Source organism: Glandiceps talaboti, chromosome 3 (genome assembly GCF_964340395.1).
Source record: "Glandiceps talaboti chromosome 3, keGlaTala1.1, whole genome shotgun sequence".
Lineage (NCBI taxonomy): Eukaryota > Metazoa > Hemichordata > Enteropneusta > Spengelidae > Glandiceps > Glandiceps talaboti.
In genome coordinates this window covers 3,858,010-3,870,653 of record NC_135551.1, presented here as the reverse complement: position 1 = coordinate 3,870,653, position 12,644 = coordinate 3,858,010, and the positions used below count along the sequence as shown (strand labels likewise).

The following is a 12,644-nucleotide window of genomic DNA, read 5'->3' as shown; positions in this document are numbered from 1 at the left end:
GGGTCGGAGGAATATAATGAATAATTTGAAAATATGGGTAACCCAACCCCCTCATTTTGCTCAAAAAATATAACAACAACCCCCATCTGATATTGTAAATTTGAGTGACCCCCTCCCCACACACACACACACACACACACACACACACACACTCTTATACTGCATATACACGTATTAATAATATAAAATTATATCTTTTTAGAAGGCAGTGACACTTTGCTCTTTGACGTCAACAAATGTGATTTTTTCACAAGAGGGCTTAGACAGTATATGTTTTACTCGACCTGCTATGCTAGGTCGGCGCGGCTGGTAATGCGACGGCAGGGGGGGGGGTCAGGAGGGGGTGTACCCCTCCTGCTGTAGAAGATTTTTAACATTTTGTTCTGAAATGACAGCATTTAATGACACTTTTGCAACTGTTTTTAGTAACCATCAGTTCCCAAATACTTTTAAAATATTAATATCAACACTAGATTAAATACAACATTCTGTGAATTGTTTTAAGGAGGAAATTAAAAGTTGTGTTATTATAATTTATATACCATAGTAGATCGTAGATGCAGTACTGGTAGCGGTTTCGCTAGAACCGCGGTGTGTGTGTGTGTGTGTGTGTGTGTGCGTGCGTGCGTGCGTGCGTGCGTGCATGTATGTATGTATGTATGCTCTGTATGTATGTATGTGTGTGTGTGTGTATGTATGTATGTATGTATGTATGTATGTATGAATGTATGTATGTATGTATGTATGTATGTATGTTGAAGTATCAGTCATAGCAAGGAAGTTATGTAAATTACACAAAACATCGTTCTGCATGTAACTGTACCTGAAAACTACACTCATAACAACATTGTTAACATAAGCAATACATGTTATAGTAGGTAATAATATTCCAACAGACACTCTTTAAACTTACAAAACAACAGAACAGTTGACAATCGTAGTGAAAAGTGACGAGACGATTACTGGCAACATTATCAACGATTTTATCACCGACGTAATGGACTTTGGTAACACACGGACTAAAATTAACGACATTTTATCGAAATAATTATAAATTTAGACAGCACATCAGTGTACAGCTCTCATTATTGAACGCTGTATCCAACACTGAGGTATATCTCGTAGCAACGACAGCCATTTGGAAATGTTCATGCCCCAACAACGAGGGAATTAAAGCGATGAGTCACACCAGTGACAACAAGTTGCATATCCTATAGGAGTCACAACTAAGGAAATATTCCGGAAAGATTCAGGAGGTGTTCACGGTTACACCGATATTAAACAATCCCGACTCGTACAGTCCATCGCGAGTTTTATGGGAGCTAGTAGCAATCGCCACGCGAAATTGCACGTGCAAATGAAAGAGGCGCCCATTCCAGAGCGCATTCGATTTCTATCGACATTCTCTCGCTAGGGTCGTCGACTTGAAAAGTAAATGAATTTTCGAACACGCGTGTATGATTGTGGAAACGTGGCAGTTGGATGATTTCTACCAGTCGCATAAAAAGTTGGAAATGACATTATCTATTCAGTAACCGTTATGTAACACCTCATGAAAGAAAATATCAAATTATACATTAAATCACTTCACTTCGAATTCACATTAATAACGTCGCCATCGCATACCAGAACGACGTCCCTGAGTTAAATAATTTATACAACAACGGAAATGTTCGCGAGTGTTTTATACGGAGGTAAGTGATTCCGGGCATGATTTTATGCAATTTTAGACTATTTCCCTTGTCTGTGGCTGGGTACGGTATAGGTATTTATAGTCGTCAAGCACTGATTACCCACGACTACTGGATATGTTTTCTACTTCAATCGGTGATGTAATAATTCGATTGTTCTCGAGTCAGTGAATGATCATGTGCCCCATGAAATCATCGTGAAAACGTTTGATTTATTCTGAGATTTACAATAAAGGATTTGGACACATTTCTAGCGATAGCAAAATGTGTTAAGTTTGTCTGTAAATGGAGATAATGTTTATCCAAACTAATTTCTAAGCGGATGACATTATGACTGTGGTCAAAAAATAGACAGCGCCGTCAGCGGAAATGGACCATTGACTCACTGCTAACTGATTTTATTGTATACCAAACAAACAATGAGGCAGATGTAAAGTATCAGGGGGAAAATTATAATGAAAATATAAGTGACATGATTCAAAATTGATACTTCCATATGTAGATGGGCCTTTGAGAAGCGAAACAGAACACGTAATTTATCATACTCACAAAAAAGTACCGTGACGTAGTAGTGAGATACAACATTGGAAAACGATGTTCTCAGACTCGTGGAAATTCTCGTAGGAATATAATTAATCTAAATTTAAACACTACGTCGGTCATTTTGGATTAAATAAGGCCCAGAGCAAACAATTTACATCAACTGGCGGAAATACATTGAAATAATACACCCAGCGAGTAACAATGAATAGCGCCCTCTATCTCAGCTGTGGTTCACAACGTGGTGTATTTGGTATCATGGTAAGAATACTGACTGACATATCTTATTCAGTAGGTACAAAACCAGAGTCGTCAAAATAACTTGTGTGCTTCCAAGGAAACAAACACGGTCAATATTAGTAAATTGACGTCAATCAAATTTGTATCTACTTTTATTTCTTAACATGATCAATAGCCAATGAAAATATAACAATCGCACAATGTCGCACAGGCTCAACAAACGAGCTTCGTTTATAAAGGACACCCCCCCCCCCTCCCTCTAAACGAACCTTCACAAGTGCAACATCGACATGTTTATATATGATGTAAACCATGATGAAAATTGTGACGGTCACACCACTATGATTGATTGCACTGTAAAAACATGACTGTAAACACATTAAAATACTACCGGAAATCCAGCACTTTAACTCACATTAGAGGTAAATTTTAATCAACTTATCAACATCTCAGTAGTAAATACATAAGCTGTCATCATTGAAAGGCATGACAATTTTCGAAATTTGGTCAGAAGTGTGAAAATGAAGTTCATCAATCGGATTGACGTCAGACCTCCTGCTCCCGGCACCAAACAAGCGAAGTTCGTTTATTGAGCTTGTGTGACATTGTGCGATTGTATACGTACCTACTAGACGTAAAAAAGAGTTAATTCCTTACCGACCATTTACATAGATGCCAAAGTCAATAGATGTAGTGAAAGTTGCATTTTATGTGAAGACTTATTTAGAAAAATAGTTAGCACTGTTTTCACTTTCGTCTGACGATGATGTAATGTTCATTTAATACTGACAGACTGTCAGCGTTTGCTAATCAACATTCAGTGTGGTGCACGAAGTGTGATGGACTATGTCCTGGACCAATTGGAAGAAGACGACTGGGATGATAACAGTAAGTTTATGTGTAGAATGTAGAGAGTTGACCTTTAACCTGTAACCTTTAGAATTAGTCATGACAGGTATCGGTTTTATACTACCTTACCCATACTATTAGTAGCAATTGTATGTCCGCTACAGTTCCTGACTGTTTGTCTGTCTATCTGCCTTCCCATCTGTCTGTATGACTGACTGTTTGTTTGTTTGTTTCTTTCTTTCTTTCTTTCTTTCTGTCTGTCTGTCTGTATGTATATATGTATGTATGTATGTATGTATGTATGTATGTGTGTGTGTGGATGTGTGTGTGTATGTATGTATGTATGTATGTATGTATGTATGTGTGTGTGTGTGTGGATGTGTGTATGTGTGTATGTATGTATGTATGTGTGTGTGTGTGTATGTATGTATGTATGTATGTATGTATGTATGTATGTATGTATGTATGTATGTATGTATGTGTGTGTGTCACAAGGGACACAGGAACCGTGTGACAAACAAAGCAAAACAAACAATCAAACTATCAAATAAATGACAAATGAACAAGCAAACGAATGACAAGCATAGGGACAAATACATTAATTAAATAAACCAGCAAATAAACAGATACTCATGGGGGTATACTAGATATGTTTTTTTCTATACGTATACCCATCACTATAAAAATTATACATACATTTATACATGCATACATACATACATACATACACACACACACACACACACACACACACACATACATACATACATACATACATAATAAAGTGAAGTCTATTTTAATATAATATAATATAACAGTTCATTCATGGTGTTCTTGATTCCAATTGTCTACAGCATTGATAGATCTTGCTGACGAAGACGGACACTTGAAATACCTGCTATACCAACCCCCAATGTTAACACTTAGTAAGTTAATCAAACCTCGAAGTACACTCGTAGCGATCAAAATAGAACGTAAGTATCAGTGATAGAGGAGCATGGTATAAATACCCCCTCCTACTCCACCTCCCACTCCTCCTCCCCTTACACAGAGTTGCGTTGTGGTAACTGAAATGGATCATTTAGATACATCTTCTAATACGTAAGACGAGAAATATGAATAATTCCGGGTAGTGATTTCCATACAATTGAATTTCAACAGTAACGTTTACAGGAAACTACAATGTTTGGTAATACATGTAGACCGTAAGATACGTCTCAGTGTCGCTTCGTCCTCATTGGTGTCGGTAGGCCGATGAGTGAGGGCGCCCAACAGGACGTATCTTCCACACAAAGAAAATGTATAATAAATTAAACAGAATAGTTCCACCTTTTGAGGCGCGTTTTCTAGCACTTTGGTCTGAAATAGTGTCTGGGTTATTTTTCAAGCTGAAGAGTCTAAAGTGTATAGTAGTCCATTCTATATTATTTTCGTTTTTGCTTGGCCCAGTCTAAACTGTGGTCCGGTCCATTGACTTCTCAACTCTGCCATTAATTGCCCCGAAAATCTTGCCTTCTCTGGGGAAAAAAATACAAGAGTGAAAACTACATTTTGTGATCTACCATTTCCTTAGTATGGAACGACAATGTACTACAACTGTATTTTGTACTACAATCTGTAATGGTCTAAAACGTGGTATCAATTTTTGGTCAAAATGGGTATGAAATGAGGTGTGGAGTTGGCAGTATTGGCCACACACCCCTAACAGAGCTGGTTAGGGGTAACGCCCCTGGGAGTCTCACTCAGCAAAATCTTATAATGCTATATATTTTTTTTTACTTTGGAAAGAGAACGATATCGATCGAGAATGATTTTGAAATTCATGAGAAAATGACAAATTAAAAGCTACTGTTCGTAGTGGTCGGGTCCAGGCAAAATGAAAAAAATATATGCTGATGGAGTAATGGCAAGTTAGAAATAAAGACGTTAAATGCCATGAATCAAAACATTACCACACATTTAGTCTTATTTTCAGATTTTATGAGTTGATTTTTCCAGTCATTGAATTGAATATTTTTATCCTTTCAACCCCTACAGGTAATGAAGATGGTAGTTACAAACCGTTTGTTCCATTGACACAAAACATACCATTCAAACCAAAGTTTATGGGTAAGTTAGACACTAAACATACCATTCAAACCAAAATTCAAACCAAAATTTATGGGCAAGTTGGAGGATAAACTTATATAAGGCATACACGACATTATCAAAAAATCCTGAAAACTGTACGCTACAATGATCTTTATAATGGGTTGGCCATCGCGTGAGGGCGCACCTTATCAGCACATCTAACAGACTATTAAAGCAACTCAAAAATAAAAGTCTGTTCTATTTTGATGCTTTGATGTGATCTATAGGGTATTGTCAAATCAAGGCACTTACAATTAGCACATATATACATGATTGTATTGTTAATGTTGTTGATGTTGTTGTTGTTGTTGTTGTTGTTGTTGTATATCATTTTTTTCAAAAACATCCTTATGGGAATTTACATTCCTATTATCATTGTTTTCCCATTTACTTTTAACTTTAAGTTATTAGACTCTTCCAAATTGTGAAAGGAAGTGCCACAACCCCAACACCCCCTATGTCTCCCTATTTGGTGACTTCACAACCCCAACATCCCCTCTGTCTCCCTATTTGGCAACTGCAACCCCAACACCCCCTCTGTCTCCCTATTTGGTGACTTCACAACCCCAACATCCCCTCTGTCTCCCTATTTGGCAACTTCACAACCCCAAAACCCCCTCTGTCTCCCTATTTGGCAACTGCAACCCCAACACCCCCTCTGTCTCCCTATTTGGTGACTTCATAACCCCAACATCCCCTCTGTCTCCCTATTTGGCAACTGCAACCCCAACACCCCCTCTGTCTCCCTATTTGGTGACTTCACAACCCCAACACCCCCTCTGTCTCCCTATTTGGCAACTTCACAACCCCAACATCCCCTCTGTCTCCCTATTTGGCAACTTCACAACCCCAACATCCCCTCTGTCTCCCTATTTGGCAACTTCACAACCCCAACATCCCCTCTGTCTCCCTATTTGGCAACTTCACAACCCCAACATCCCCTCTGTCTCCCTATTTGGCAAAAGCATGCATTTCTTCACCAACTGCTTTTACTGTCATAATTATTTTAAGTTCACATTTCCTTTCCCTTTCAGAACGGCTGCGATTACAACGAGAGAAAATGGAAAAAGCCCGACTTGAAAGAGCAAGGAAAAGAAAGGAACAACAACTCCTGATGAGTAAGCGCCACCTAGAGTCAGTCAGAGAAACATCTGGTTCAAAGAAAACAAACTACGTCATGATCGGGGCTATCATACATAACGTGAAAAACGTTGGAAGTAGCAGCAGTTCACCAAAACAATCTACAGCCAAGGGATCAAAGAAACAATGAATCCGACTGACTGTGTGCATGAATTGAATCATGACGTGTTAGACTCTGTCACGTAAAACTTGAACTTGCAGATCACTGAGTGGACAAGTTTTGTGAATATTTTTTACACACTTTGTGATGTGAAATAACGTGAACAAAATGTAAAATTGGATTTCGTGTCTTTACTTTGGCAAGAATAAAAATTTTGACGTGATGCTATTCATCTAAAATAAATTGGAATAGACACAGTAAAACTTGAAGGCGAGGGGTTTGTCTTTGGTGGACTTTATATTGATCAGAAGTATATATTGTACCTTAGTACCAGAAGTTGGAGAAAGGGTTGCTTAGAGTTGCTTAGACCTGTTATACACAATTAAAAGATGTGCATAAAAGACTTGCCTAAAATTCAAAGCATCAAAAAACGAAAAGTCGATAGTTGTTCCTTGGTGACAGCACTTGGACTGAAGCCCTCAATGATTTTGTCATTACTGTACAGCTCCCTACAAGAGCGCCCTCAATGTGCCACAGGAACAGTAAATTCTGTCTTCACACTGTAACTCTAGAAATTACTAATGGTATGTTACATGGAGTGTGAAATCATTACTTTAGAGTTATATTAGATAAGGACAGAATTGGGTTAAAACTTACGATGGAAATCTCCTCAAGTCACTTGCACTAAACATAAAGTTCATATATATCATATATTTCAATGAAATGTGTTAATATGTGAAGTTATCAAAAATATTAATTGATCAAGGAAAGTAATGATTCTTAATACAAATGTTATATGAATGAATTTCATAAAGTTTTAATAAAGAATATTATTTCAATGAATGGGAGATAACAGCTGGTCTCAGTAAAGTAACACTATTAAGTTGACTATATCATATTTGATAATCACAAAAATATTAACATGTTGTAACATATTTCAGTGGCCATATGCAGCACTCACTACCTATGGCGTACAGAACCAGTAAAAATGACAACCTTTTTCAAGTTGACTGACCTCGTCACAAATATGTTTAGACTGGGAATTGAGTATTTTATCTCTATGTGAAATAAAATTGACATGTTTTCCAGAATGATGAAAATAGATGTAAATAAAGCCATCTTGCCACTTTCACCACATCAGATTATAATCAGATTGGACTTTGTCTACACTGCAGTTTTTGTAAAATATTCTCAAATTTTGGATATCTAACCACACAGAAATCATAGTTATAAAATCAATATACATTTATCACCATATAAATGTTCAATTATCAGTCAGCATGTAATAAAACTATTATGACCCAACACTGTGTTTGCATCTTCAGATCTAGAGGTTATCTTGCCCACCTCGTCAGGATGTTAGCTATAATTGCAAAGTTACAATAACCCTGACATTTCTTCATGTTACAATTCAGCTTATTGACAGTTTTTTCTTAGAAGACTTTCTTGGCGTTTTGACCTTCGGTTTTTTCCCTTCTGTTTTCTTGGACTTCTTTTGAGATACTGGTAATACAGTCTGCTGTGTTTGTTGCGCCATCATAAAGTGACTGGGTTCATCACACTTTGTCCACAGTTCTTGCATCAACATGGCTTCAAGTTCTGTCAGAGAGAAAGTCATAATATGAAACAATGCAAGCTTAGTAACATCTCAAATAGACATTTTGTTGGTTCTGAAAGCTTCACAAAAGGTCACAAAATAAAATGATGATAAAAATTACTTTGCTCACTACTTTTGTATGAATATTACCATTTGTGTCTTTGCATTATGCATGTGTGCAGTGGGAAGGGGGGAGGGGGTGGAGGTGCACATGCAACAGTGCTAAGGAGAGACTTGTCAGCTGACTGTAACTTGGATGTATGCACAAACAATTCTACAAATTCTTCTCAATTAAACAATAGACAAAAACATTCACATAATTATATCGTCATCATTTCAGGATGGAAATGTTATTGAAATATAATAAATACAATTAAGCAAAAAATCTCACAAAAATACCAATAATGTATACTTGTATGATTACAGTGACTCATTGACTTCATCATAATAGTCACAACAATCTATTTCTAGGTTCTGGAACAACTTCTGTGAGACAACGTCATTTTGTGTTGTTGATTTTGTTTGTTTTATCCTCATTACATTTAAAATAATATTCATCAAAAAACAAACAAAAAGATAAGTTGATCTCTTTAATTGACAGGAATAATGTACAAGGAAGACTAAACACTATAAATAACAAAAACAGTTTTTACATGTAAATCAAGGCTACAATCAAGTGACAACAATCCTCCTGAGTAACGTGTGTACACCCCTTAATGCAATACATAGCGTTGTATAGGGAACTGCCCAATGCAGCTTGGAACCGATAACAGGTCAATATGATTATTAACCTACCTGTTGATTTATGTACTTCTGCACTCTCTGCTGCATTGTGGGAAAACACTTTCAGGTTTATTGTGTATACATCATTCCTGATCAGAGATCCAAATTCTCCATACTTGTCTTCATTGGTTGGTAACATACAGTGCTGGGTTAGGTGCCAAAAGACAGCATTCAGGGTATTGAGAATATCATTGCAAACAATGGATTGTTCCTGTGTAAGGCTGTCTGATTGGAATGATTTCTCAACTTCCTCCTCTATTGTGACATCACTTCCTGTCACATGACTTGGTACATTAAACATACGACCCAACGTAAATGAGTAGACTTTGAGGAGAAGACTCACAAGGTCAGGTTCAACCTCTTTCAATAATAAATCCTTGACATCTTCAGAGTTTCTAATAATGTCACACATCCAGATCAGCTGTTGTAACATACACTGTGTCTGTATTTTGATATTTGACATTTCATATGTCCTCTGCAATGACCATCGTAGCAAGAAGATAACAGACAAACTTGGAAGCTGAGATTTTGTGAAACTCTGTGACCCTAAACAGTAAAGAGTTTGTAACAAGTTCTGTAAACACTCGTTCTGTAGATCACTACAAATCTCTTCTTCATCTGCTCTCTTCTCATCTTTATCTCCTGATTGCTTCTTTCTTTCCTTTCCAACGTTCTTTCCCTGTGACTTTCCTATCAAACCACTGGATTCTCCCTTCAAGTTTTCCAGTATTTCCTGGTCCTGGAATATCCCTCCATATTTATAGAGACATACAACAAAGTGATCTGGTTTGATGACATGCCATGTAACAGTGTCTCCATAAATCTTGTGTTGGTAGGACATCACTGAATGTATCAAGTCCATAAGACTATGTAAGAATTGTGGTGTAACCCTTTCTCTGAAAATAGAAGATAATTAATGTCAGTACAAGGATGTGTTGGTTTGAAATATACATAAAATATCAGTTTAAAGGCCAGGGTTTCAATACCAGGTTCTCACATTAGTGTTATCTTATCAGTTAAAGGCCAGGATTTCAATCCCAGGTTTTCACATTAGTGTTATCTTATCAGTTAAAGGCCAGGGTTTCAATACCAGGTTCTCACATTAGTGTTATCTTATCAGTTAAAGGCCAGGGTTTCCATCCCAGGTTCTCACATTAGTGTTATCTTATCAGTTAAAGGCCAGGGTTTCAATACCAGGTTCTCACATTAGTGTTATCTTATCAGTTAAAGGCCAGGGTTTCAATACCAGGTTCTCACATTAGTGTTATCTTATCAGTTAAAGGCCAGGGTTTCAATACCAGGTTCTCACATTAGTGTTATCTTATCAGTTAAAGGCCAGGGTTTCAATACCAGGTTCTCACATTAGTGTTATCTTATCAGTTAAAGGCCAGGGTTTCAATCCCAGGTTTTCACATTAGTGTTATCTTATCAGTTAAAGGCCAGGGTTTCAATCCCAGGTTCTCACATTAGTGTTATCTTATCAGTTAAAGGCTAGGATTTCAATCCCAGGTTCTCACATTAGTGTTATCTTATTAGTTAAAGGCCAGGGTTTCAATCCCTGGTTCTCACATTAGTGTTATCTTATTAGTTAAAGGCCAGGGTTTCAATCCCAGGTTCTCACATTAGTGTTATCTTATTAGTTAAAGGCCAGGGTTTCAATCCCTGGTTCTCACATTAGTGTTATCTTATTAGTTAAAGGCCAGGGTTTCAATACCAGGTTTTCACATTAGTGTTATCTTATCAGTTAAAGGCCAGGATTTCAATCCCAGGTTCTCACATTAGTGTTATCTTATTAGTTAAAGGCCAGGGTTTCAATCCCTGGTTCTCACATTAGTGTTATCTTATCAGTTAAAGGCCAGGATTTCAATCCCAGGTTTTCACATTAGTGTTATCTTATCAGTTAAAGGCCAGGGTTTCAATCCCAGGTTCTCACATTAGTGTTATCTTATCAGTTAAAGGCCAGGATTTCAATCCCAGGTTCTCACATTAGTGTTATCTTATCAGTTAAAGGCCAGAGTTTCAATCTCAGGTTCTCACATTAGTGTTATCTTATCAGTTAAAGGCCAGAGTTTCAATCCCAGGTTCTCACATTAGTGTTATCTTATCAGTTAAAGGCCAGGGTTTCAATCCCAGGTTCTCACATTAGTGTTATCTTATCATTGGAGCCATGAGGATTACATAGGCTAATTCTTCAATATTCTGGACCACCCTTTTCTATAACTTTGTCAGACTAGTTTTCAAACATAATGTTTTCAGTTAATACCCTAAAGACCGTAAAGAGGGTTAACTTTCCCCTTTTTGTCCACTTTCTCCCTCACCTTAGTCATCGCACTTTCCATTTATTTTTTAGTCCCCCCCCCCCCCCCCCCCCCGCCTATTGTCCCCTTTCCCTTGCAAGCTAAGTGGCCATACTACGTTTCTTTTTAAGCCCACCTAAGGCTACTCTCTTCATTCATATTCAGTTTACCATCCAGAAATACGTTCGAGGTTAGTGAGATCTTTTCACCCTGTAGTCATATTTTACTTCCATATCTGTAGAATTTTATTCCGACACTTTTATCCTGTATTCATTTTTAGCATTTTGTGACTTTCGTCTTTATCCATTTTATCTATTAGTTTTACCCTGAAGAAGACAACTGTTACATTGCCGAAACATTGGTTTTAATAAAGATCATCAGAAGATTATAGTGACTGGTCGAGACATCTTTAATTTCTACCTAACATTAGTATTATAAAACATTATTTAATTATTATTATTATTATTATTATTATTATTATTATTATTATTTTAAAACAAAAAGGATTTAAGTTCAGTGGGAAACAATTACAATGAATATTTAAGTAATTCTGACATAAAGTACTCATCTTATGAAAGTGCATATGTGTATGTATTACTGACAAACCGGTGATATTGTTTGGCGATTATACAAACCATGGTGATATTGTAACCATGGTGATATTGTCTGGTGATCATACAGACCATGGTGATATTGTAACCATGGTGATATAGTCTGGTGATCATACAAACCATGGTGGTCTTGTAACCATGGTGATATTGTCTGGTGATCATACAGACCATGGTGGTATTGTAACCATGGTAATATTGTCTGGTGATCATACAGACCATGGTGATATTGTAACCATGGTGATATAGTCTGGTGATCATACAAACCATGGTGGTCTTGTAACCATGGTGATATTGTTTGGTGATCATACAAACCATGGTGGTCTTGTCTGGTGTTCCCACTTTTAGTAAATATCTTTAGGTAATTACTCACTGTAATTGTTGGATAACTGCTGCACATATCTGTAGTACACCAACAATAGTACGTAGAGACACTGTACTCTCTTGCTTTCCCTCTCTTCCTGTATCTGTGTTGGTTTGCTTCCCTGGAGATGAAGACATTGTCAACCAGAATTTTGACACAATTGTCAGTGTGTCTTCTAAAAGGCTGCCATCACTGCAATGATAAAATGTGAACAGTGAAGTTATAACGCTCATTTCTCAATTTATCATATTCTATAAAAGTACCAATTATGCCATTTACTTTTAGGTACAACACACTGCAATACT

The 12,644-nt window shown here is 37.0% G+C and overlaps 2 protein-coding genes across 3 annotated transcripts in view; one reads left to right on the top strand and one right to left on the bottom strand.

The window, feature by feature from the left end:
- Positions 1-1,108: 1,108 nt before the first annotated feature.
- Positions 1,109-7,368, top strand: LOC144432894 (uncharacterized protein CXorf65 homolog). Of its 2 annotated transcripts, none has more exons than XM_078121195.1 (5): positions 1,109-1,694; positions 3,264-3,359; positions 4,175-4,294; positions 5,358-5,429; positions 6,485-7,368. In XM_078121195.1, the coding sequence occupies exons 1-5, from the start codon at positions 1,670-1,672 to the stop codon at positions 6,718-6,720; spliced, it is 549 nt and encodes a 182-aa protein (XP_077977321.1). In that variant the 5' UTR covers positions 1,109-1,669; the 3' UTR covers positions 6,721-7,368. The 2 variants fall into 2 exon arrangements, with proteins under 2 accessions (XP_077977321.1, XP_077977322.1); XM_078121196.1 differs by lacking the exon at positions 1,109-1,694 and adding an exon at positions 2,435-2,492.
- Positions 7,369-7,537: 169 nt separating this feature from the next.
- LOC144432668 (nucleolar pre-ribosomal-associated protein 1-like) overlaps positions 7,538-12,644 on the bottom strand; it is a 51,115-nt gene continuing 46,008 nt past the window's right edge. Inside the window, exons 30-32 of the mRNA XM_078120931.1 lie at positions 12,349-12,531; positions 9,083-9,966; positions 7,538-8,289 (exon numbers count right to left, since the gene is read on the bottom strand). Coding sequence (XP_077977057.1) covers positions 8,102-8,289; positions 9,083-9,966; positions 12,349-12,531 — 1,255 coding nt within the window. The 3' untranslated portion in view covers positions 7,538-8,101. The remainder of the gene's footprint in view (positions 8,290-9,082; positions 9,967-12,348; positions 12,532-12,644) is intronic.

Coding starts and splice junctions, on each gene's coding strand:
- LOC144432894 (XM_078121195.1), top strand. CDS start 1,670: ATGTTCGCGAGTGTTTTATACGGAG. Junction 1,695..3,263: donor CGCGAGTGTTTTATACGGAG/GTAAGTGATTCC, acceptor TAATACTGACAG/ACTGTCAGCGTTTGCTAATC. Junction 5,430..6,484: donor ATTCAAACCAAAGTTTATGG/GTAAGTTAGACA, acceptor TTTCCCTTTCAG/AACGGCTGCGATTACAACGA.